This window comes from Dama dama, chromosome 12 (assembly GCF_033118175.1).
Source record: "Dama dama isolate Ldn47 chromosome 12, ASM3311817v1, whole genome shotgun sequence".
Lineage (NCBI taxonomy): Eukaryota > Metazoa > Chordata > Mammalia > Artiodactyla > Cervidae > Dama > Dama dama.
Genome location: NC_083692.1, coordinates 20,491,975 through 20,518,314, shown reverse-complemented (window position 1 = coordinate 20,518,314; position 26,340 = coordinate 20,491,975). Strand labels below are relative to the sequence as shown.

The window sequence follows — 26,340 nt, the reverse complement described above, 5'->3', positions numbered from 1 at the left end:
TGTTGTAGATTATTAACATGCATTTCCTATAAAGCATTCATAGCTCAGTTGGTAAAGAATCCACCTGCAGTGCAGGAGACCCTGGTTTGATTCCTGGGTCGGGAAGATCCGCTGGAGAAGGGATAGGCTACCCACTCCAGTATTCTTGGGCTTCCTTTGTGGCTCAGCTGGTAGAGAATCCGCCTGCAATGCAGGAGACCTGGGTTCAATCCCTGGGTTGGGAAGACCCCCTGGAGAAGGGAAAGGCTACCTACTCCAGTATTCTGGTCTGGAGACTTCTGTGGACTATATAGTCCATGGGGTTGCAAAGAGTCAGACATAACTGAGCAACTTTCACTACTAAAATGTGTCGTTAAAAAAATACTTAGGTCTTAAAAAAAAAAAGAAAGAAATATTTGCTAGATAAATGCATTCATGTTTACACGCTAAGGGGGCCCAGCCACATGCATTCAGGGGGAGCTTCAGGTACGTGCACAGGGCCCCACACTTGGACGGGTCCATGCTGGGTTTAATGCTCTGCTGTCGCTGTCTTGAAAGTTTCAGTGCATTTGAACAAGGAGACCCGAAATTTCATTTGCACTGGGCCCCACAAATGATGTAGCTGGTGCTGTCTGCAGTCCATTTTTATGTTCTGTTCTGTAGAGTCACCCTTAGATATAAAGTTGACTCATCTCAGGAGGCACCCACGATGTGTGCTGGGCTGTGAACCTCTGACGGCTTGCCAGCAGCTGGGAAGTGATGATCCATTTATCTCAGTGTGATGAACCACGGTATTTTCCTAACTGTACGAGAGTTACTCATGGTTGTAAACTGATCTTGTCCCAGGAGGCTCGTCAGAACAGGATTTCAGTGGTCCAGTCTGAATAGCTGGTAGGAATTGTATGGTCAGAAAGCCAGGGATAGCTCTGGTCCACAAAGTTAGGAAGAGACGAAAAGACGGAGGGGTGAGTTGCTCGGATTCGAACACAACTTGTTCAAACTCTAGTCTGAATACAGCACCAAGTGATGTTACGTTGAATCATTTTAGAGAATTTTTTTTAACAGAATTCTGGGAAGAATCCCGGCTGATATGCATTGCTAAAGACAGACTTGAACTGAATCCTGTTCCCTGGGTGAATAGCGTTTTAATTGCTAAGTTATGGTAAAATGCTGTGTTTAATTATGGACTCGGATAGCTAATTTGTCAGTCATTGCTGCTATTTGAAACTCTCTTGGTTGTTCTTGCCATCATTCCGCTCTTTGCACTTGAGTTACAGAGGGCCTTATCTCCTTGGACATGTCCAAGCAGTGCTATCCCTTTGGAGTAAAAGGCGGGAAACAGGGACATAATTGAACCCATACATAACTATGCAGGGAAAAAATTTAGCATCAATTACGTAGATACTGAGAGTTCCTTATCCATAAATTGATAAATCACAGTCTCAAGAGATCAATTTAATAAAAGCCTATCAATATTAACATCATATGTGTAGTCCTGTGAATTGATTCATGGGAAGGGTGTGGTGGGATGTGGGTTATTTCATTTGATAGCAGGAATTTTTTTTTTTTTTTTTTTGCGCTTCTCTTCTCCCTTTTATCTTGACATGAGAAGGCTTCTGGAAAAATGAAGAACTGAGATATTGATCTTGGACCATTTCTTCCTAAATGTCCATCCCAGTCAACTGTCTGTTTTCATTGCAATGAAATGTGCTGCATATAAATGGAAAGCTGGCGTTGAGTGTAGTCCTGCAGACTATGGGAGTATTGTCTGTTGGTCTGATGCTTGTGACTTTTTCAATTGCTGCATTCTTTGAACAGTCCAAAAGCCCCCAGTGTTTCATTTCTGCAGAGGGAAGTCATAGCCATAGAGAAAATTTAAGATTGGTTACTTTAAAAACATTTAGTTATTTCTCGGCTAAATTGATAACAATGTAGGGAAGAGAATCTACTGAAATAAATGCTAAAAAGGTTTTTAGATACTTCTTTTCTAACCGTGAACATAGCATTCTCAAAGAAGATTATTTCTTAAATTCCACAAAATCAAAAGATGTCACAGCAAGTGATAGATATATTCATCTTAGTCCTGTAAACCTATTCAGACATTAATAGGGGCTCGTTAAGACTGAGAGAAAGTAGAAAGAAAGATCTGTGTTTATCTCAAAAGAAAAGACTAGACTTGTGATCCCCTCAGGTAGAGTTGGGGGCAGGGGCTCAGAGGTTCAAGAGGCTAGCATGCTGACTTCCTCTGTGAGCCAATTTGGGGATTACTCTTTTTCAAAGTAACAAGACAGCAACCAGTCCAAATTCCAGTAATGATCAGCCGTGGTTTCTGGTAGTAGACTGCCAATGCCAGGCAGGCAGGAACCTCCCTCTCCCTGAACGAGATCTGTTTTCCAGTAATATTTGTGAGCTGGTATCAAATTCAGAGTATTTGGAAAGAATACTAAGTCATCAGAATAAGGGCTAATTCTGATTTTTTTTTTTTTTTGCCTGCCCTACATACATCTAGAGTCATAAAAACATTTGGGTGGCATTCCATCAGTTGCTGTATGTGTGTTCTGTGTGTGTGGACAGTCCAAAACAATGCCACTATTGAGTTATATAAGTGCATAAAAGGCCTGGGAATGAATGCTGGCCTTCTGGAAATGCTATTTTTTCACTTTGGGATAACTCCAGTAACCAAGTAGAATTTTCTGATACATCTGCCAAATAAAAGAGCTGAGGTTGAGAAGTAGCATAAGATATTTTAATGTATGTTTTGGAGAGCAGGGTAAGAAAAGCAAGCTCTAAATATAAATAGGAAAGTTACATCTTGACTTTGGCTATGGAATCTTGTTGTTACTTCCTCGTAGAAGCAAAAACACTCACCATGAATATAATTCGGTGGCATTACTTGTTTATCCCAAAAAGAGTTAAAAAATCTTCAGGCCCCCAGACATTGCGCTGGCCCCAACGGTGTTCACATATCTGCTGTCATCTCCCTTCTTTTCATCTTTATGTAACACCTCCTCTTTGCAGCAAGAAAAGCAAAGCAGCGGCAAAATGAAACTGTATTTGAAGTTTCTCTGTATTGTGCATGCATGCTAAGTTGCTTCAGTTATTACGACTCTTTGCTACCCCATGGACTGTAGCCCACCAAGCTGCTCTGTCAATGGGATTCTGCAGACAAGAATACTGGAGTGGGTTGCCATGCCCTCCTCCAGGGGATCTTCCCAACCCAAGGATGGAACTCCTGTCTCTTAGGTCTCCTGCATTGGCAGATGGATTCTTTACCACTAACGCCACCTGGGAAGCCCTTCTCTGAATTAGGTGCATCGAGAATCCCATGGACAGAGAAGCCTGGTGGGCTACAGTCCATGGGGTCGCAAAGAGTCGGACACGACTGAGCATACTGTGCAAAAACTAAACTCTTCAGGCAGAAGTGGTTCATGCTGTTCTAGTTTTCTTCTTTGTAACCTACTCCTTCCCTTCATCCCCCCACTCCTGTCCCTTTCCAGTTACTTCAGAATAAACAGTGAGAAATTTGGGAGATGTTTTAATGGGAAAGAAGGGATAACGGAATCACACCTGATAACAAATTTGTCACTGAGGAGAGAGTTGGGACTCCCCAAGAGAGATCTGCCTCTTGGACATAGACCAACTTTGGGGGTCATATTTTGGGATGTCTATCCTTATTCTTTTTCTGCTAGAAAAGCTTCTGAGTGTGATTCTTTTATCCCTTCTGTCAGTTTCCTGTACCTGGATCCCTCTGCTCTATTTCAGAAGGTATGTAGGTTCCCTGAAGGAAACCTGTGTTTCAGTGAAGGTCCCAGGGCTTCAAAACTTCGGCTTCAGCATTAAGACCCCTTTATGTGCAAAATCGTCTGACCCTGCAGACCCCTTGCAAGCTGTCTTATTAAGCACAGAAAACCCATCTTTCTCTAGAGAATAGCAATAGCCTGGCGCAGAGTGCAGTGGACTCAGAAATTCCAAGAGGCCTGGCTTAGTGAAAAAAAAAAGACTTTGATTCCCCTCCCTCAACTATAAAATGGAAATGACCTGCCCTGCTGCCCTTTTACAAGAGCCAGTGATCTGGACCAGCATTTGCTTCTGAAACAAAATATTGTTTTAGCTGATGTCAAGATTTAGCTGACAAATTGTCACAGGCTTCAGCCTCACTTATTAATATCCTGCAGTTGCCCCAGTGCCTACTTGAATGGAGCAAGTAGGGGGCAAAAATCACGTCTGTCCTAACCACAAAGCTCTGTTTTCTGTGCCGAGCCAGTCCACGGGGTGAGGGATCCATAATTTTAGAAAGAGAGGTACTGGGGGCTAGGCAGAGCACACCTCTGCTGTGTTATCAACTCAGTCATCCCAATGAAATTCAGCGAACTGCAGTTCTAGGCATGTTTCCATGGAGGTTTTTGTATGGTGATATATAAATCAACCAGATTTATACATACTAAACAGCAATATCTGGATATTCATTCCAGACCTTTAGTAATAAAATTGGAAAACAAAGAAGCTTACAAAGAATGTACCCGTCTCGCTGTGGTCATATACTCTGGGAGACCCAGTGGGGAAATTGAATTAATTGCCGTGTTAATGTCACTGGGACTCATTATATTCTCTGGGCTGCCATACTGCAAAATTGCATAAGCATTTCAGCCCTTGAATTCTGGCAGCTTTTGGAAACATACATGTTTTCTTTTTTTCCCACTGTTATTTTTTGACGCCCCCTCCCCCTTCAAGGCCTTTTTCCAGCTGTCCCCTTAAGGGAGTAGTTTTATGGAGAAGGTTCTTTTGTGGGCTTCCAGCTGGCTTTATTTTCACTATCTCCACAAAGTGGCTGCGTTTGTCGCATTCATATATTACCCATCACATTGCTTTGGGATTTTCCCTTTGAGTTGCTGACTTCACGTTTTCTGTTTGCACACACAGGCTGTCTCCTGGTTCGGACATCTATGTGACGGTCTCGTCCATGGCTTTAGCAAGATCCCAGCCATGTCGCAACTCCCCGAGCAGTCTGTCTTCATCCAGTGAGACTGGCTCTGGAGGGGGCACCTACAGGCAGAAGTCCATGCCCGAAGGGTAGGTAAAGTCAGCATCACTGTCTCTCCTCCCATGTGTAACTCAGACGTGCAAAATAGTTTCCATTCAGCCGGACTCGGTTCACCGAAGGGGAAATACAGTTTATACTCCGCATTAAAAAATGTTTTCATGGCTAGTTCCAACCACTTCTTAGAAAGTGTATCATTCTGTAGCCTCTAAGGACTCAATGGCAAAGAAATCTAATTATATCGATTCCTCCATTATATGTATTGATCTTGTCTCATCGTATGGATTTTGCCACTTCTTAAAATTTCTTCCAAAGTGAACTTAGGAGTATGCTGCTTGTGCTGGGTAGAGTTTATATTGATGTTAAAGTAAAAAAAATGTTCATTCTGTCCAAAGCCTAAAAGGATTTTTCTCACACTCTAGAAATCTGTGATTTCAGCCTGTGGGTTGTTTGGGAGCTTTTCTCTCCATCTTTTTTGAAAACACTAAACACCCAAAGTAACCGTTTGCTTCTGACAAGACTTACAAAGTAAAAAGCTAAGTGTACATGATTATAAAGGCTACTAAAAGGCGGGGAGGGGAATTGGCATGTCTGAAGCTGGAAAGGAATTAGCAGAAAACATCACATGATACACACAAACCGACTTTGCTCAGAGGGAGAGTAAAAGAACCATCACAGGCCTCCTGCCGGGACACCTCTGAAGAACTTGAAACCACTTGAAATTCAAAAATGGCATGTTGGGAGAAAAAAAGGATCTTTCTGTTCCAAGTTTTCTCCAAATTATTTTTAACAGATGCACATATGATTTGTTTACTTTCTTGAGATCTTACCATGTTATAAAACAATTCTGCTTATGAGAATAGTTTCATAATGGGTATTTTTTTATCCTATAGTCTTTCGTTGGTTTTTACAGCTGTTAAGAATAATTTTGTTGATATTTTTGCTAAATGTTTATGTTAGCAGAAAGTAAGTAATAAAAAACTACAATAAAACATACTTCCCTCCCCAGCTCTCTCCCCAAGGAGTCTGTTGGTAGCGTGTCTAAAATGTACATTTCTTACTTTAATTACTTCAGTGACAATTAGTAAAAAATTCTAGCTCTTATTGCAGGCCCCTGCAAAAGATTTTGAGTTAAGTAGTAGTATTATCCCATACCACAAGCCCAACTGATTATTTTTTGTTTTGTTTGGTAGATTTTAAATGGCCTTGTTTGACTTCAAAAGTAAAAATTCACTGCAACTTCAGTGTTAATACAGCAATAAAGTATAAATGAGCTAACAGCAACAAAATCATGTTAGTGTCTTCTCTACATTTGATATATACTCTCAAGACATACTAAAATGTAATTTGAAACAGTAATTTTTGGTGATTGTTAATGGTAGAAACGGCTCCAATGTTCATGCTATACCATTTTTTTTATAAGGTGGTAGTTATTTGACATGATGTTTGATACTAAGTGTCCCAGAGCTGGTACGGAGGGTTCCCCCATCACTTTTAAGGTTAACTGGTGACTGTTTACTGTACTGTGTCACATCAGTTTTATCTGCAGTGAACATTTACAGGAAGATGCTGGTACAGTGTTTTCCTTTAGATCCCAAGTGAATTGTTGTCTGTATCAGTGATGCAAGAGACTTTAGTATTCGCTGTCTGATTGACAGGTGTTCCTCATGAGCCAGGTTTGATTCTGAAGTTACACTTACCAAGGGAACAACTGTTACATCTACTCTGTAACTTAGCCCAGTAAAAATAGATAGGTCCAGGGTGACGTGAAGCAGGAGTGTATGGAGTCTGCTGTGAACTCATGAATGTTGAACTTGGGCAGGCTCCACGGTGTGAGATAGTGACCACAGGTCCAGGTACACTGACGTCTGTAAGTGTGATCTGCCCGCTTTGTCGCCTGGCCTGTGCTGCAGCAGACTCAGTGTCTGCTTGTGTATGGAGTGTGCCACCCGCTTGCTGGTGTAAGGATGTGGAGAGCATCCAGATCAGTTGAGAGGCGCAGTTTCATGGGCTGGTTAATAAAACTGCTCTACTTGGGTGAAGGGGAAAAGGGCACGTGCACAGTTTTGGATGGGAATAAGAGAGTTAAAAAGCAACAGTGACAAAAAGACATGGGGTCTGTTCTGCCACCCTTGGAGATGTGTTCTGGGGCCACGTACCCTAAGGAATGTGGGCGAAGCAGGGCACGTGCAAAGGGACGGATGGGCAGACACGGAGTCGGAGGATCGTGGTGTGAGAGATGGAGCCAAGGTTATGCAGCGTGCAGGCGGCGCGTGGAGTCAGGGAGGCCACAGCAGCTTCCTCCCTGCACTCTTCGCTGAGGGTTAAACTTGTCTCTGGGGGTAACTGAGATCAGTAAGTGAAAAGTCATAGAGAAGAAGTTTCCAGCCCCTTGTAAGGAAGATATTTCAAAGCTGTCAGCCTGCCCTGGGGAACTATAGACTGACTCAATGAGGGAGAAGTTTCTTGGTCATTGAATGCATTTCGTGTATCAGCCAAATGATTACTTAAAAACTCCTTCAGATAGGAACTGTGACTCCTAGAGTATTATAAAGTGCTCCTCCAAACAAAGGGACAATTAGGTTCTTCAAAAAGAGGCACAGTGTAAAGTTAAAACAGGTTTTGTCTGAGCTCCTCAAGGATGGGGCCTTCGTAGCCCTGATGGCCTGGTGAAAGGGTGTGAGAACTAAAACCAAAAGTTCATTGGGTCAAACTTTTTTCAAGGCAGAGTTGAAAGACAGACAGGCTTACTTTATCATTTCTTTAAAAGCAGACAGCCAGAAAAGCATTTAGCTTTCAGTTTATAGAGATTTAAAAAGTAGTCTTGGGTTTCCACTTCTACCGAAAAGTAAAACTAAGATTCCAATTCACTTCTTTCTTTGATCTCTGTGCCTTTTTGGGAAAAAAAAAAATTAATTTTGTGTACTTAAAATAGGATCATTGGAGCCAACTGGAGGATATTCACAGTTCTAAACAAGGACCTGATTTAGGAGGTGACAAACATAATAATTAGTGAATTCTTTTTTTTTTTTTTTGATGAGCCCTTTCACTGAAATTTTCATCAATTCAAGTTTTCATTTGTTTTTAATAATGGAGGTAACTTTGTTTAGTGATGCTTATGAGTTAAGCTTGTAAATGACTGTCATTTGTGCAAAAAGTAACAAGGGAGATATTACAGTAGGAGTTTTACTAAAATATTCCATAGCCTTCCCTATGTTGCAGAGGCTTTTATGTAAGTTTTTCTCCCTGGATCCATATAAGAGTTGTCATTTTAAAAATAAAGACAGAACTTGAGTGACTCCGGGTGGGGAAGCTGAACTTAACTACTGATCTTCCTCCTCCTAATCTCCTTCTCTTTGCAACACACCGATTGGTGCTTCTCCCCACACATTTATCAGTTTGTAACAAAGACACCTGTCACATGCATCAGTTAATTCAGGTCCTGTTTTGTGATTTATTGTATCAATTACTTATAAGTTCATTAGTGCCCACATACAGATTTGTAAATTTCCATGTGGATCTTTGAGTATTATACCCTGGGCCTTTTTCCTGGACTCCGTCAGCATTTACTTTGCTGATGTTACTAATCAAGACAAATACTTTAATTAAGCATACATTATATTATTATTCTACATAGGAAATGTTATTAATAAAATGGGCTCATTAAATAGATAAATGTTCTTTCCAGAAATAGACGTTTGCCTTTATATATGCCAGCTCACCCACTTCCAAATTGCTCTTCCAAAGGCAGTTTGAAATTTATACATCTGGAAAGTGGTCCCTATGTAATGTAAATGTTAGCAATCTTTGTCTTTCAGACCTTAGAGTAACAACTTCAGAAAATACTTGTTCCAAGAATGAGTGCCTTAGTGATGTAGCCGATTACTGAGTTAGGAGAAACCCCTGGAATGTGCCAGTTGGACAACACACACAGAAGGAACACCAGGATGGTGACATTTTTCTCTTGGCTGTGAATGACCGTCAGAGCTTTAACTATACAAGGGCCAGAAGGTTTTGGTTTTTTACTGTTATCTATTTTAGGTTGGCTCAGTGCTAATGACTCCTGCCCTTGTTCACAGTTTACAAACTTAGCATACGTACTCTGCTGAACAGAGGGGTGTGTCCCGACCACAACATCCACAGTTCTGGCATCCACGTATGCATGCACGAGGATGGGTACAGACCTGTGAGCAAAACTAGTAGTACCTGTCATTAGAGTTCAGTGCGTTACACCCAGGACTACCTTCCCGTATGGGCGAGGTCCCTCATGTTGTCTTTGCCTTTGGCGAAATCCCCCCAGGTTTGGAATCAGCCGCAGATCCCCCGCCTCCATCGACAGGCAGAACACCCAGTCAGACATTGGTGGCAGCGGGAAATCCACACCCAGCTGGCAAAGAAGTGAAGACAGCATCGCTGACCAGATGGGTAAGCAACTAATTGTACACTGAGCAAGTTGCTTTTATACCCAGGTGACTTTGGCTGCCTCTGGTTGATGTCATCAGTGTATCCTCTTCTCTAGTACAGCCCTGGGTCATAAATAGGAATGAGCGTTAAGTCTGCTAATGTGTGTAGAAGTCAAAGCAGCAATTAAGACCTGAGAGAAAAGTCAAGGAATTCTGTTCATAAGTGACCTTGACTTTGAAGACAGAAAGTACATAGGAATTATTTTCAGCACCAAGGTTGAAATGCCAGAGTCCTAAGACACTTAGGTGCTATCTCCCTCCCCAGCCTTGTTTATTTATCTGTTTGATTTTGCCTAGTATAAGGGCCCTGGGAGATTAGTTGATCTTCTTAACGTTGAGTTTTAAAAAATTTAAAATCTGTGTATAAAATGGGAAAGAGAAATAATTGTTCTCTAGTCACCTCTTGAGGATGCCTTTCTTCCCTTTATAGGCTTTTTTTTCCTCCCCACTCTGCTATGAAGCTGTCAGCTAAGGAAACGTCTTAGGATAAAACCAGCTGGAAGGGAAAAAGATTTGCATGAGTGAGCCTTCCTTTGGGTTTCTGGCACATGGCCCTTTCCTTCTCCCTGTCTCTCTACACAGTTCTCTGATGACATCTAAATACTAGTTGATACAATAACATTTTGCCATGAAACAGGATTGAGTTTCAATACAGTAGCACCAGGGATTTAGTATCAACACAGTTGATACATCAGGGACTTGAATCCCAGCTGTTAAAGGTTTTTCCTTTTGCCTCTATCTAGTAGCTTTCCCATCAATGTGGAATAAAAAGAAGTAAATTTCAGGGCTGGAAACAGATCAGCGGTCACGGCAAAGCCCTCATCGTTTTATCCTCTCTGCAAACGCATCCTTTTGTTCTGTTTTAGTGACTGTGCCCACGTTTCCGTACCTGGCAGGGGAGGGCATCCTCAGTGCAGAGGTGGGGACCATGCTGGGACTCTTAAAAACCCACGAACATGGAAGGGAGTGGAGATGAATTCAGTTAAGGCAGGAGTTGAAGAAGAGGAGCAAAACCCTCAGGTTCTGAAGATAGGCTTTGTTCCGCCCCTTCGGTGCGATGTGTGCCTCGTTATTGGAGCCATCTGTCATTCCCTACTCTCGTCCCACCCCCCACCCCCCACCAGAACCTGAGCATATTCGGATCCACTGTTCCGCTCTTGACAGAACGTTTCGAATCCCATATGTTTTGATACCGTTGAGATGGTAACAACACATGTGAACAGGATCCCTCCTTCAGCATGACTTTAGCAGCTTTTTTTGGCTCCTAGTTGCAGGCTTTGAACAAAGCTGCCAGCGGGCCTTTGTGCACTGTTCAGGGTCATGCTTCCCACTCATGTGAAGTCATACAGGGAATGAAACAGTATCTTGGGACTGGAAAGGGTAATTACAAGGTTCGTCCTAGGCCCATAGTCGTTCTTTCGCATAAACCTTCCTCTAGTCTTTTTTTTCCCCTTGCATCCACTTTAGTTTGGTGGCATCCCACGCTTCATAGATAAGGTTCGGAAATGAATACCGGTGAATCTTTTTAACACATTGGTTCATCCTTTTTGTAAGGTTATACCTTTTCTTTTAAAAAAAGAAGATACTCCTAGAGCCTGCCAGAGAAGCCTTTTGTTTTTTTTAAAACCAAGACCTTTCTTGATCCAAAATCTAAGGCTACAAAGAAAATGTTCAAATAAATTTTTATAACTTTTGATATTCTAGCATCCCAGAAGGATAACCCAGCCCTTTCTGCCTGGCACTTCAGAAGGAATCTGGGGCTTAGCCGACACAAACCATGCTAGGGAGGAATCAAGACAAATAATTGTTATGTTCTCATTCCTCAGTACATGGTATTGAGTGGATAAGGGACTGACCTTCCTACACTCGATTTGTAAGAACACAATTCTCTAACGACCTTCAGGTCACTGGTTGAAAACGTGAAGCAGATTCTTGCTTATAAAGCCAGGCTCCCCGTCTTTGTCCATCAGCAGATGATAAGCTGATTCCCAGGGGAGACCCAGAACTTAGCTTATTGAATTGGCTCACTCGTCTCAGTTTGTTTTTCCTGCCTCTCCACTTTTGGACACAGTTGAGAGTCAAAGAGTACACTGCTCAGTCCTGCGCATGTTAGGAATGGCGTTGCACGATTGTTGCCGTCAGCTCGTAGGTGTGTTAAAGAGGCGAAGTCGCTTACCTTTCACCTTTGGAACAACCCCATCCTGAACACCAGTGGAGTCCAACAGGAAGCAATTGTTCTAAGTAAACTAGTCGCTGTGTGTCTTTTCTGTTGTGCTTAGCTTACAGTTATAGAGGACCTCAGGAATTCAATTCTTTTGTCCTCGAGCAGCATGAATATACAGGTAAAATATGTCCAAAGTGTCATGGTAAGTAACGCGCGATTGCATCCATGCCTGTCTAGGTAACGTAGACCAAGCGAGGTTAGCCACACTTTGCAATGAATGGATTTCATAAATTTAATTCATATATTCGAGACTTCCCCGCCTCCCCAAGCCGAAAATTGATTCCTGACGTTGCCGCATTGTTCATGGCCTCTGGTTTGGTGGTACTTGGCTCTGCTCATGTGTATGGTGTGACATACTGTCACCAGCTGCAAGCTTTATCCATCAGCCACTTAGCTCTTGACTTGCTGTCTCTCGTGTAAACTCTCAACAAGCTTCTCGCTGAAATTCCGAGTGTGCTGGCCAGTGAACTGAGAGGTGCAGGGGCAGGCCGTCCTCATGTGTCAGCCCGCGCCCGTGCCTGTTTAGTGCCTGCACCGTGATGTCCTCTGCTGTGTTCCAGAGCCGACCTGCCACCTCCCAGCAGTATCCAAGATACTGCCAGCTTTCCGAGAGAGCCCCAGTGGGAGATTAATGCGTCAGGATCCGGTGGTTCATTTGTCTCCAAACAAACAAGGGCACGTAAGTTAACTGTAAAGTAATCAAAATGGTGCAGTGAAAACTGATGCCATGGACGGGAACTTGGGCAGACGTTGGGAGATGGTGAGGGACAGTGAGGCCTGGTGTGCTGCAGGCCATGAGTCACAAAGAGTTGGACACAGCGGGCCAACTGAACAGCAACAAATGAAAGTGGTAGATTCCCAGCCCTGTGCCTTTCTTGCCAAGTGAAAATGGTACTGGTCTGCTCTCTTATTCTTCCACGGTGTCAGAGGGGAAGTCATCCCAGTAGAAAGTGGGCGCTGGCTGCCATAGCCCTGAAATTTCTACTGCCAATGGCCTTAAGCTTTTTGTTGTTGTTTAGTTGCTAAGCTGTGTCCGATTCTTCGTGACCCCATGGACTGTAGCCTGCCATGCTCCTCTGTCCAGGGGATTTCCCAGGCAAGAATACTGGAGAGGGTTGCCATTTCCATCTCCAGGGCATCTTCCCCACCCAGGGATTGAACCGGTGTCTCTTGCAATGCAGGCGGATTCTTTACCCCTTAGCCACCTGGGAAGCCTGGCCTTAAGCTTGTTTTGAGATTAAATTGAAATTCCTCATTGGGATGCACCTGCTACCCCCATGGATTTGGATGGAAGGCCATGTGATCAATCACAGAAAATCCTAGTGTCTGGAATAAGAATGTACTTGATTAAGATTTTATTTGCTTACACAGTTGCCAGCATGAGATATGAATGGTTGGAACATCAGTCAAGGAGACAGACAGCTTCCTGACAACTCGCCCTACTGCTTCTCTTTCCTTCCGGGGCTGCACTGATCGTTGCCTCTTTACCGTAATTATACACAGTTCCCCGTCACTTACAGGTAGAGTAGGGAATAAGAGACTCATTTCCTCCCTCTTTAAATGCAGTGGATTTCCTTGGTCTGTCTGTTCACTGGAATGTGATTGTTTCTATTTATGTCATTTTATAGGATGAGGACATAACTGAATTTAATATTCACTAATATAATGAGAGGGCTCAATTTTTTTTTTTTTAATTGAAATGAGTTTTGAAGTGTAAACTTCACGTGTTCATGAGCAAGCATCATGTACTGGGCTGTGGAAGAGAGATTTACTGATGAAATGTGATGCTGCCACAATTCCACTTGTAAATGTGAGATTACCCTAGTCCATCTGTCAATTTCCCTTCCTTCATTAACACTTTATAAACTGATTACATGATCAAATAGTATTTTGGCTAGATTTGGTTAGATAAAAAATATTCTCAAAGTTAAATTTCACCTGTTTCTTTTTCTAAAATTTGGCTAGAGCACTTAGAATTCCAGATGTGGTTTGAGTTATGTCTACATCTATATCTGTCACTTACTCTACACTCTCAACACATCTGAATGTGAACTGGCCACATTTTAAGTGCCTGGGAGCCATACATGGCCTGGAACTAGCAAATTCTATAGCCCAGGTCCAGGTGCTACAGGGGTTCTGCCCTGGAGCAACTAGGAAAAATAAATGATGGCCTTGTAATATAAGTAGTTATTGAGAGAAACTAGAGTAGCTCCAGTGAAGTAACTGGGATCAATCCTCTTTCAAGGGGAGGAGATCTTTGACTGTGAGGTCTGTCCTCCTTCAGCCCCCTTCCTGCAGCCAGTAAAGACACACAAACGTCTTTCCTCTTCTTTTCTCTCAATCTCCACCAAGTATCTGAACTTTCAGCCACCCTCTAATTTAAATACTGTTTTACTCAGATATCCTTTGAAATCATATTTCTTTGATAAACTGTAAAATCTTTCTGAGCAACCAAGCCGCTGTCCAACAAGCGTTCTGCCCACATTTTTTAAATTGAGATATGATTCACATTATTCACATACCGAAACATTCACACATTTAAAGTGTACTATTTCATGGTGTTTGGTATATTCACAGAGTTGTGCAACCAGTACTGTGATTTAACTCCAGAACATTTTCATCACCTTGAAAAGAAAGCCTAACTCTTCCATCCCCTCCAAGCCATTGACAACCATGAACTTACTTTCTGTCCCTGTGGATGTGCCTGCTTTGACGTTTCATATGAATGGAATCATATAGTATAGAATCATATAGCCTTCTGTGTCCAGCTTCTTTCACTCAGCATGTTTTCAAGGTTCATCTGTTGTAGCATGTATTAGTACTTCGCATCTTTTTATGACTGAATAATATGTCATTGCATGGATATAGCAACATTTTTTTATCCATTGATAGACATGTGAGTGATGTCTTCTTTTTTGGCTATTAAGAATAATGCTGCTTTAAAATTCATGTGGGAGTTTTTCTTGTTAACATAGGTTTTCATTTCTCTTGAGTATATAATTGCAGCTGTTTTCCCACAGCAGCTGCCCTGTTTTATATCCTGCCAACAATGCCCACCATCCTTACTGTCTGCCTTTATCCTAGTGTGTATGAAGTGTTACTTCATTGTGGTTTTGATTTGCATTTCCCTAAACCCCCTCCAGTGTTCTTGCCTGGAGAATCCCAGGGACAGGGGAGCCTGATGGGCTGCCGTCTATGGGGTCGCACAGAGTCGGACACAACTGAAGCGACTTAGCAGCAGCAGCAGCAATGACTAATGATACTGAGCTTTTCATATGCTTATTGACCATTTGTGTATCTTCTTTGGATGAATGACTATTCAGATCCCTTGCCCATTTTTTATTGGATTATTTGAAGCATGGAAGTTTTTAATTTTGATGAAGCCCAGTTTATCTATTTGCTCATCATTTTTTTACTTTTGGTGTCCTATTTAAGAAACCATTGCATAGTCTAATCATTTGTATACCTAATTTGTATACATAATCCATGGAGATGTATACCTATATTTTCTTCTAAGAGTTCTGTAGTTTTAGCCCTGACACTTAGGTCTTTGACCTTTTTGAGTTTATTTTTCTACGTGGTTAAGACCCAACTTCATTCTTTCTTGTATGTGGATATCTAATTTCTCAACACTGTTTGGTAAAAAGAATATTTTCCCCCATTGAATTGTCTTGGCACATCTGTATAAATTTTACCTCTTAGCACTCCTTAGAAAAGCTGTCTCCTAAATAGATGCTATATGAAGAAAGAAAAGATATCTTTTCTTTCTAAGAAAAAGTCTTATATTCTGCCTTCTGTTTACTCTGATCAATACAGTCTTTCTAATTATAAGCCCCTTGGAAGTATCACTTTCTATTTTAAGACTGAGATATTAGAAGACTCTAATGACAGTTTTGACTTCGCTGGTGGCACAGATGGTAAAGTTCCACCTGCAATGCAGGAGCCCCAGATTTGATCCCTGGGTCAGGAAGATCCCCTGGAGAAGGGAATGGCAACCCACTCCAGTGTTCTTGCCTATAGAATCCCATGGACAGAAGAGCCTGGAGGGCTCCAGTCCACGGAGTTGCAGAGTCGGATACAACTGAGCGACTAAGCACACATCCAGTGAGAGTTTAGGGTTTGTTTGGTTTTTTCCCCTGATTAAGACTCTCTCAATACTGTAGTTACTTCAGCATAAGTTAAACAAACTAAATAATGAAAAGTCGATTCTAAAAGAGCAAAGTTTCCAGCACTGCCTGCCATGAAATCTTCTGAACAGGTTTTCCCAGGTACCCCCGCCTTGCTCTTTGTCATCATGGAGGCGTTTTTGTGTCTCGAGAACCCCCTAGGAGGACACAATTCGCAGTCACTCCCCCGGTATTTGTTGCCTGCTCTCCGAGAAGCCAGCCTGTTCTAAGGAGCCCTGCTTCCCTTGCAGTCCGACAGCCACTATTCCAGCCACTCCAGCAGCAACACCCTGTCCAGCAACGCATCAAGCGCCCACAGCGACGAGAAGTGGTACGACGGGGACCGCGCCGAGGCCGAGCTCAGCAGCTACAGCTACCTGCAGGGCACCTCCGCCGACAGCGGCATCGACACCACCTCGTACGGCCCCAGCCACGGCAGCACGGCCTCCCTGGGGGCGGCCACGTCGTCGCCGCGCTCGGGGCCGGCCAAGGAGAAGGTGGCCCCGCTGTGGCACAGTTCCAGCGAAGTCATCTCCATGGCAGATCGGACTTTAGAGGCAGAGAGCCACGGCATGGACCGCAAAGCCGAGTCCTCCCTGAGCTTGGACATCCACACTAAGAGCCCGGCCGGTTCAAGCCCTCTGACCAGGGAGAACCCCACGTTCAGTATCAGTGATGCTGCTTCCCACACCAGGTAACCGGCCCTCCCACTCCCCGCCTCCTGCATCCAGTTTCTGGCCTCTTCTCACTTGCCTTCCATCAAGAGTATATTTTTTAAAGGGGGGGGCGGGGGGGCGTCTTTTGCACAATGGCAGTTAATTTTTATGTATTTATTTACCATCCAAATCCTTTATTTCTACCATCCTAGTGCATTACTTTAAACTCTGAGAAAAGTTTGCAGATCTGTTTTTTTGTAGCTGTATTTGATTTTATAAAAATGTGCCTAACTGCATACCAGAATGAGGAGAATTTTGTCCTGTGGCTTCCTGCTAGTGATAGAGAATGTAAAATGAGACAGTCTTTTGAAGATTTAAGAAAATCTGGACCATATTTTTGAAAGGAAGAGGTCTTTCCCAAGACTAACAGGGCATATCATGTATGATGCTGGATGCATCCTTAACACTCTCTCTCTATCAGAGGACATCACTTATCCAGTGTTTGCACAGCAATCTGTTTTCAGTGATTGGCTCCCGACAGTGATGTGTTGAGGGTGAGGGGTGTCCAACAGGAAAGCGTGGCTAAAATTAGACACAGCCCATCTACCTTTCAGAATAGAAACATACACATTTCCCCTGTATCCTCAGCAATCATGCTGATAGGCAGAATAAATACTGTTTGTCATTTCCTCTTTTGGGTTTGAGCCTGCAGTCCAAAATATGACAAGATATTCATCCTTTTAGGGAGGAACATTCATCACTATCTTTGGGGACCTGTTAATCTCTGTGGTGGTTTTTCCTTTTACCTTTCTTTGTTGTCAGTCATTGATCAGCTTGTGTGATAGCATCTAACCTTGCCGTCTTCCAGTCCTCTTTTATGCGCTAAAGAAAAGCAGCAGAGAAGTTGAGTTTAGTTTTACTTTTCCAGTGGGAATCCAGGCACATAATCTGTCAGTAAACCCCAGTTAATCTTCACGAGAGGGGACATCCTTGACTTAATTTGGATTTGTTTCACTTGATCAGTTAAATAGTCAACTTTTCCTGTTGTCTGTATTGTTACTGATAAGATTCACACACTTCCCATCTTTTAAAACGTTGATGATATGAAGCATTTCCTGAGTTTTATCTCTGTTTACCACTACCACGTTTCAGTAATAAAAAGTGATTGTGACAGGCCTGGAAACTGCATGGCCCCCTAAGCAGAAAAGCAATTGGGAAAGTCATCTCAGGATTCTTAGGTAACATGTATCCAATTTCCAGTCCATAATTCAGAAAATAGAATGTTTGGTACAGATGGAATAAGGGAGTGTTTGGAAAACAGAAAGCCAGGCGTCAAATACCATGATAATATAATATAGACGTAGAATCACTTGACTCAGTCATGTGACTGGCTTGCTGTTTCTAGCACACCCACTGTCTCATTAAGTACAGCTTTGTGCACTGACTCAGAACATTTTTCAGTTCACAATAGTTCCTCTGTGGTTTTCAGGTTTACCTTGACTCCTAGATTTGGTTTTCAGTTCTTCATTCTCAAAAGAGAATGTCTTTTTTGAAATAGTACTCCATCTGGGGAATGTATCTCTGATCTAATTGGATGGCAGAAGAAAGTCACAGGTCTTGTCAAGAATGGCATCGCTCTGGAGTAAAGTTAAAAAGTGCTGGGCCTCTGAAGCCGAAGCTCAGAACGTGGGCCGTGCGATCTAACAGATCTACCAAATCCCAGGGGAGGTACAAAGCCCCCTCTGAAAAGTCGGCACCTGGGTTAGCATTGTCTGAATGTGCTGACTGCGACTGCCTGAAGGTCTTAAAGGATTAGCCACATTTTCTGCTTCCAACTGACCATGCAGAAATCATTGAAATCATCATTTAGAAATAGCTCTTCTGTTGAAAGTCAAGGTTGCTCGGGAAGAATGTGGCCTTTTAGGGAGGATGGCAGGGCTTCCCACCCACTGGTAGGTTGAGTCACGTTCGTTCGCGACTCCGGTAAATACGGATGCTTTGTGACTCGTTTGTTGATCTTGGCAGAGGGAGCTGGATAATCAGAGCTTTAGCAGACTTCCTTTTCTGGAGGAAAGGGGGGACGTAGCCACCAAATGCATATTGCTTGAGAAACTAAAATCACTGCAAATTAGAGTGTTTGTGTCCTCGGAAGACAGGAACAGCAATTAATGTGGAGATCTCTTGACAGTGCATAAAAGAGCTTGTACCTGGGACTTGGTGACAAAATCTAAATTACAGTGATTAAGCGCCACTGCGCATTTCTGCCTGGGCTGTGTTCCTGCTGCCTCTGTCCTCCAATCTGCCTGTTGATGGCTGTGCAGGTTTTGTGTGGCCCTCCCATGAGAACTGCTTATAATGTAGGTTGGTAATTACATAGGGTTATTCTATCTGGATGTCATTGAGAGGAGCCATACACATTGAAAGCTTTCTACAATTAAAAAGTCTATTAGTTGCTCTTAAGTGTTACTGCTAGAATATACATTGTCTGTGAAGCTTGGAAATTCAGGGAGAGATCTTTTAAAAAGAAATTTGTTTTTGTAATGGGTGTTTCACTTGCAGGTCTTCAACTACTCAGAAAAATGATTCGTGGTGAGCATAGGAAAGGTGAAGATACTTTCAGTTTTAGTATACTCTTATCAGCTGGCTTCACTTTGTCTTAGAATTCTGGCCTCGGAAGTAGGCAGTATCTATTTGTGTGGTGACTGAAGACTTCCCTAGTTTACAGAACTCTCATCTTACTGACCAGCGGCCACTGCTGATGGCAGAACTAAGCTCATGACCACGTATTATAAAGCTAAAGGGAATTCCCTGGCAGTCCAGTGGTTAAGACTCTGTGCTTCCACTGTAGTGGGTACGGATTCCATCCCTGGTTGGGGAACTAATATCCCAAATGCTTCAGTGTGGCAAAAAAAAAAAAATGTTAAAAACCCCATCTTGGACTTGCACACACATCTCGTCTGTAACATCCTGACCTGACCTGTTTTGAGGAATCAGAGATCAAATTGCCAACATTTGCTGGATCAGAGAGAAAGCAAGGGAATTCCAGAAAAGCATCTGCCAATGTTTCATCGACTACACTAAAGCCTTTGACTGTGTGGATCATAACAGACTGGATGGATCATAATAAACTGTAGAAAGCTCTGAAAGAGATGGGAATAGCAGTCCATCTTACCTGTCTCCCGAGAAACTGTATGCTGGTCAAGAAGCAACAGTCAGAACCCTGTATGGAACAACTGATCAGTTCAAGATTGAGAAAGAAGTATGACAGGGCTGTCTGCGGTCACCCTGTTTGTTTAACCTATATGCGGAGCACGTCATGAGAAATGCTAGACTGGATGAGTTACAAGCTAGAATCAAGATAGGCAGGAGAAACATCAACAATCTCAGATATGCAGATGATACCACTCTAATGGCAGAAAGCAAAGAGGAACTAAAGAGTCTCTTGATGAGGGTGAAAAGAGCCGGCTTATGACTAAATATTAAAAAAATTAAGATCATGGCATCCAGCCCCATTACGACATTTCAAATAGAAAGGGAAAAGGTGGAAGTAGTGACAGATTTTCTCTTCTTGGGCCCCAAAATCACTTCAGACAGTGGCAGCAACCATGAAATCAGAAGAGGATTGCTTCTTGGCAGGAAAATGATGACAAACCTAGTCAGTGTGTTGAAAAACAGACTTTACTCTGCCAACAAAGGTCCATACAGTCAAGGCTGTGGTCTTCCCAGTGGTCAGATATGGTTATGAGAACTGGACTGTAAAGAAAGCAGAGTGCCAAAGAATTGATGCCTTTGAACTTTGTTGCTGGAGAAGACTCCTGAAAGTCCCTTGGACAGCAGGGAGATCAAACCAGTCAGTCTTAAGGGAAATCAACCCTGAATACTTGTTGGAAGAACTGATGCTGAAACTGAAGCTCCAGTATTTTAGTCATCTGATGAGAACAACTGACTCGTTGGAAAAATCCTTGATGCTGGGAAAGATTGAGAGTAGGAGAAGAGAGCATCAAAGGAAGAGATGACTGGATGGCATCACCAATGCAATGCACGTGAACTTGGGCAAACTTTGGGGAGATGGTGAGGGACAGGGAGGCCTGGTGTGCCCCAGTTCATGGGGTCCCAGAGTCGGAAATGACTGGGTGACTGAAAAACATGTGCTCACATATACATTTGGGGAGAGGGATAGGAAGGTTTATTAATTACAAAATCAAAGTTGTTTCTGTTTTTTTAGTTGGAGTAAAATTGCTTTACAATGTTAGTTTCTGCTGTACAACAGAATGAATCAGCTCTTTGTATACATAGATTCCCCTCCCTCTTGGACCGACCTCCTGCTCCCCCAATTCCACACATTTGGGTCATCACATTGCACCGCACTGGTCTCCCTGTGCTAAATCACAGCTTCCACATGCTATCTGTTCTACACAGGGTAGAATATATATATATAGGCTTCCCGGGTGGCTCAGTGGTGAAGAATCTTCCTATCGATGCAGGAGACACAAGAGACACAGATTCGATCCCTGGGTCAGGAAGATCCCCTGGAGAAAGGGGATGGCAACTTACTCCAGTATTCTTGCCTAGAAAATCCCACTGACAGAGGATCTTGGAGGGCTACCGTCCTTGGGATCACAAAGAGTCAGAGAGGACTGAGCACAGCACAGCGTCTACATGTCAGCCTGATCTCCCAGTTCATCCCACTCTCTCCTTCCCCGCTGTGTCCACACATGCATTCTCTACTTCTGTCTCTGTTCCTGCCCTGGAACTAGATTCATCTCCCATTTTTCTTGATTCCACATGCATGTGTTAATATATGATCATTTGTTTTACTCTTTCTGACTTACCTCACTCGGCATGACCGACTCTAGGTCCATCCCCATCTCTACAAATGATCCAGTTTCATTTTGCTCCTTTTTATGGCGAGTAATATTCCATTGTATAAGATGTTCAGTTCAGTTCAGTCGCTCAGTCATGTCCGACTCTTTGTGACCCCATGCACTGGAGCATGCCAGGCCTCCCTGTCCATCACCAGCTCCCTGAGATTGCTCAAATCCATGTCCATCAAGTCGGTGATGCCATCCAACCATCTCATCCTCTGTCGTCCCCTTCTCCTCCTGCCTTCGATCTTTCCCAGCATCAGGGTCTTTTCAAATGAGTCAGTTCTTCACAGCAGGTAGGCAAAGCTTCAGCTTCAACATCAGTCCTTCCAGTGAACACCCAGGGCTGATATCCTTTAGGATGGACCGGTTGGATCTCGTTGCAGTCCAAGAGACTTCAAGAGTCTTCTCCAACACCACAGTTTAAAAGCATCAATTCTTCAGTGCTCAGCTTTCTTTATAGTCCAACTCTCACATCCTTACATGACTACTGGAAAAACCATAGCTTTGACTAGACTGACCTTTGTCAGCAAAATAATATCTCTGCTTTTTAATATGCTATTTAGGTTGATCAAGCTTTTCTTCCAAGGAGCAAGCATCTTTTAATTTCATGGCTGCAATCACCATCTGAAGTGATTTTGGGGTACATGTGTGTTTTTGAATTATAATTTTCTCAGGGCATATGCCAGTAGTGTGATTGCTGGATTATATTTTTAATTTTTTAAGTTCTATTTTTAATTTTTTAAGGAACTCCACATTGTTCTCTAAAATGGCTGTATCAACTTACATTCCCACCAAAGTGCAAGAGAGTTCCCTTTTCTCCACACCCTCTCCAGCATTTATTGTTTGTAAGTTTTTTGATGATGGCCATTCTGACCATTTTGATAGGCATTTCTGTAACAATTAATTAATTGGGCTTGGTAGGTGGCTCAGTTGGTAAAGAATCCACCTGTCAATGCAAGTATTCTTGCCTGGAAAATTCCGTAGACAGAAGCCTGGCAAATTACAGTCCATTGGGGTTGCGAAGAGTTGGACATGACTGAGCACGAATAAGGAAGGGAAAATTAATGATGTGGAGCATCTTTTCCAGTACCTCTTGGCCATCTCACATACACATTTTTACTGCCCTCCAGTAGAAGAGGATTTCTTACCCAGTGTATTCATCCTAAGCACCTTTGCATAGTATGTGCCATACTATACTATGAACATAAAAGCTAGGTGCTCAATGCACCAGCATTATGGATGCTTAGTACATTTTGATGACCAAATAGGAATAATTTCTTCCTTAGTCTTCCTACTTTTTCCTGATGTCTCAAGGTCCTTACTAATAAACCAGTTTGAAAATAGCATAAATCCTTAACTCCTGACTCCTCTGGAAAACTACCACTACGTTCCAAAGTTTATTGTATAGATGTGTCAGTATTTGCCCAGAGCTACAGTGGTTTTATATGAAAGTACATATTTAAGAGTGTACATAAAGTCCTTGTATGTACATAAACTCATGTATGGCATGAGTTTTTCAGTAAAGTCACTTCTACATAAGATTTTTTATCCTGCAGAATATGACATGGGGAGACTTTATAACAGCTTATCTACAAATATCATTCAAAATTTGGATATAAGTTGGTCAGTGTCTGACATTCACTAGAGCCAGTGATTAAAAGCCAGGAAAAATGGCTGCCCACAGATGTCAGTACTGTTTAATTTCATGAATGTGTTTTTTCTTCTGGTTGACCTAATAAGTTAACTATTCATGCCAGAAAAGGTATATGTTTCTTGAGAGTAGGGTAAAGAAGCACTTCTTATATTAAGTTTACATGGAAGATTAAGAAATGCCTCAGGTTACCCTAGCATAGTAACAATTTATGTATGAGTGTCTGTGTGTAATGTGTCAGAGCTTATGAGTTTAAATTTTGTTCTCTGCCTTCTTTGGCACCCTGGGTGAAAAATGAGCCTTCCTTCTTTGTTTAGAGTTTACTCTGTTGTCTTTATCTATAATGCTTCCCTCTTAAATCTCTTCTGCCTGGAATCTTTTTAAATTACCAACAGTTAATGTCTCTCTTCTACATTTTTTTCTAAAGAGTCAGACTGAATTATTTTTCTAAGTTTAATGGACTTAAACTTTAAAGTGAAGCCTCTAAAATCCCCCAGGACTCCTCTCCAACATGTGGTTGGCTCTACTTATCATGTTTATGAATTGTTTTCATTGATAATTGTTGCTTTGTTGTCCCACACACCGTGAACATCAGGGTTCTATTTTATTTTTCTTCAACACATCAGAACTCCAGGTGATCTGGCCTGTCTTGCCCCAATTCCATTTCTTATGAAAGCTTATGAGAGTGGGTGATTATTTTAGCCAGAACATTGGTGATATTCAGCTCACCTCAACAACTGTGAAAATCAGAACTACTGTGGCTGAAATTTCAACATTGAGAAAACGAGAGCTCTCATCAAGCCCCAGATATCAGATTTCTTGATGCAGATGTCATTAATAGCAAGGAGAGAGATTCCATAATCTTTCAGAGTAATCTGAGTATGTCAATCCCCTCACTCTTCAAAATTTTGTCCTGTGTCTGCCTATCTCAAATTCCTCTGGCTGCAGCTTTTTCTGAGCTGTCTTTTCTAAAGATTGAAGATTTTTCAAGTCTAAGATTATGAAACGTTGTCTATGCCAATAAGAGACAGTTGGAAATAATATAACATCGTATATATGGTAATAGTCCTTCACCTCCAGCCAAGTCCAGAGAGAAATGTAGGGGAAATAGATTTGGATCCTGAGATTCAGGTTCAAGGCTCAGTTCTGTCATTGACCAGCCACAGGGCCTTTGGCCAATCCTGCTATTTCACCAAGCTTGTCCCTTAGATTCGTATGCTCATTTGCTCAGTCGTGTCCGACTCTTCGCGAACCCCACAGACAGCAGCCTGCCAGGCTCCTCTGTTCATGGAATTTTACAGGCAAGAACACTGGAGTGGGTTGCCATTCCCTTCTCCAGGGGATCTTCCCGACCCAGGGATTGAGCCCATAGCTCTTGGGACTCCTGAGTCGGTAGACAGGCTCTTTACCACTAGTGCCATCTATCTGTAACTAATTACTACCTAGTCCCCTTACTAAATGGTTGTTTCTGTGTTTGTTGAGGGTTAAGAAAAAAAGGTTATCAAAGGTATTGCAAACTGCAGATGTACTTTTAAGATGAAAGGTTTTGTCGTTTCCTTCTTAAAGGGCTTTCCATCACTGAGTATACTTATCTTGCTACTTTCCCTTCAGTAAACATGTATCTCCCAAGAAACTTGGCTCCTCCAGTTTCCTGCTTTTTCTTCATCCTTTTTAGATGCCAATTCTGGACATGACTCTCTTCTCGGCTATGCCTAATAAAGTGATAATATTCATAGTTAGATCTTGTTAGCTCCCTATTAACTAGCTCAACATTGTAGACCTACTCAGCTTGAGGTCCACCATGACCCATGAGGTCTCTTCTGCTGCGTAGGCCTAACCAGTCATTTCTCAACGCCTTATGTGTCCATGTGTTCTTGTCCTTATTCACTATCTTCCTTCTATAGGTGAACAGTTTTCTTTGCGGCAGTAACTTGGATATCCCCTTTGCTAGCTTCGCCATTCCTGCTGCATTTCTTTTCCCCCCAGTCCTTTAGAATTAGCATCTTTGGAGCCCTCCTAAAGTTCAGGGCCAATATCAGACAGAATTGGCTAGTGCTGCACACAGTGAGGGGAGTCCTCCCTAATCGTTATCCTCCACATTATCTGTCACCCAAAAGATTGTTTGTTATCTGTACAAGTAATCACAGGAAACCCGATCAGCTTCCCTCCCCTTGGTATCAGGCCAGCTTCCAGCCTTTGCAGATCTTGCCACAGCTGCTTGACAAGTGACTAATTGCTGCTCTCCCCCTCCTGAAAATACCATCCCAGGCTCTGTAAAAGCCACCTCTCTCTGTCATGCCTGGATAGTAGGGGACTCCAAGTGCTTTCTTCGGCAGCTCTCAGTGGTACAGAGTAGTGGGCAGATGTTTTCTGTAGGAGGTGGTGGCCTCGTTCATGACCCAGAAATTGCAGAACAGTTCCCCAGGCCCTCATAGCTTCATCAGTTGGGGCGTTGACTCCTAGCCTGCAGGGTGCCCTGTCCTGTGGGGGTCATCCCTTCCCGAGATCGACAAGCAGATGTAGCTCCTCCTCTCCAGAGTGCACCCACCATAACTAGTGCCCTTTTTGGGAACTAGTCGTCTAGCATTGTCTCCTGTAAAGTTTGACCACAGCTGGGAATGTGAATAGCCAGGTAACCGCACATTGTTTCATGGTTTCCTTCGAGCAGCAGGTCAAGATGAGAAGTTTGGACAGATTCAGACTGTCTCAGATTCTCCGACACCCCATTGCCTCTTCTCTCTTTGTGAGACGAATCATGCATGTGTGTGTTCTCTCTTCCTTTTCACAATTCATGTCCTGTTCACCCCTAGTTCATAGTAGCACTGTCTACATTAGCCAAGACATGAGGCAACCTAAATATCCACTGACAAAGACATGCATAAAGAAGATGTGGTATATTACACAGTTGGATATTACTCAGCCATAAAAAAAAAAAAAATGAAATAATGCCATTTGCAGCAACATGGATGGACCCATGATCATACTAAGTGAAGTCAGTCTGACAGAGAAAGACAGATATTATATGATATCACTTATATGTGGAATCTTAAAAAATGCTGCTAGTGAACTTACTTATAAAACAGAGAGAGACTCACAGACAAGAAAGTAACATGATAGTTACCAAAGGGGAAAGGATGGGGAGGGATAAGTTAGGAGTTTGGGATTAATACACTATTGTATATAATTAGATAAACAAGGACATACTATATAGCACAGGGAACTCTATTCAATATCTTGTAATACCCTATCGTGTAAAAGAATCTAAAAAAGAAGATAAATATATATATATATATAT

General features: G+C 42.5%; 1 protein-coding gene across 13 annotated transcripts in view; it reads left to right on the top strand.

The window, feature by feature from the left end:
* The window catches only part of SIPA1L1 (signal induced proliferation associated 1 like 1), a 370,378-nt gene that overhangs the window by 318,295 nt on the left and 25,743 nt on the right, over nt 1–26,340 (top strand). For 12 of the 13 annotated variants that reach the window (XM_061156758.1, XM_061156766.1, XM_061156764.1 and 9 more), the window contains 4 exons: nt 4,900–5,049; nt 9,318–9,442; nt 12,265–12,383; nt 16,122–16,564. In XM_061156758.1, the coding sequence (XP_061012741.1) occupies nt 4,900–5,049; nt 9,318–9,442; nt 12,265–12,383; nt 16,122–16,564 (837 nt within the window). Of the gene's footprint in view, nt 1–4,899; nt 5,050–9,317; nt 9,443–11,759; nt 11,823–12,264; nt 12,384–16,121; nt 16,565–26,340 lie in introns of all 13 variants that reach the window. The other variant, XM_061156768.1, reaches the window with a different exon arrangement.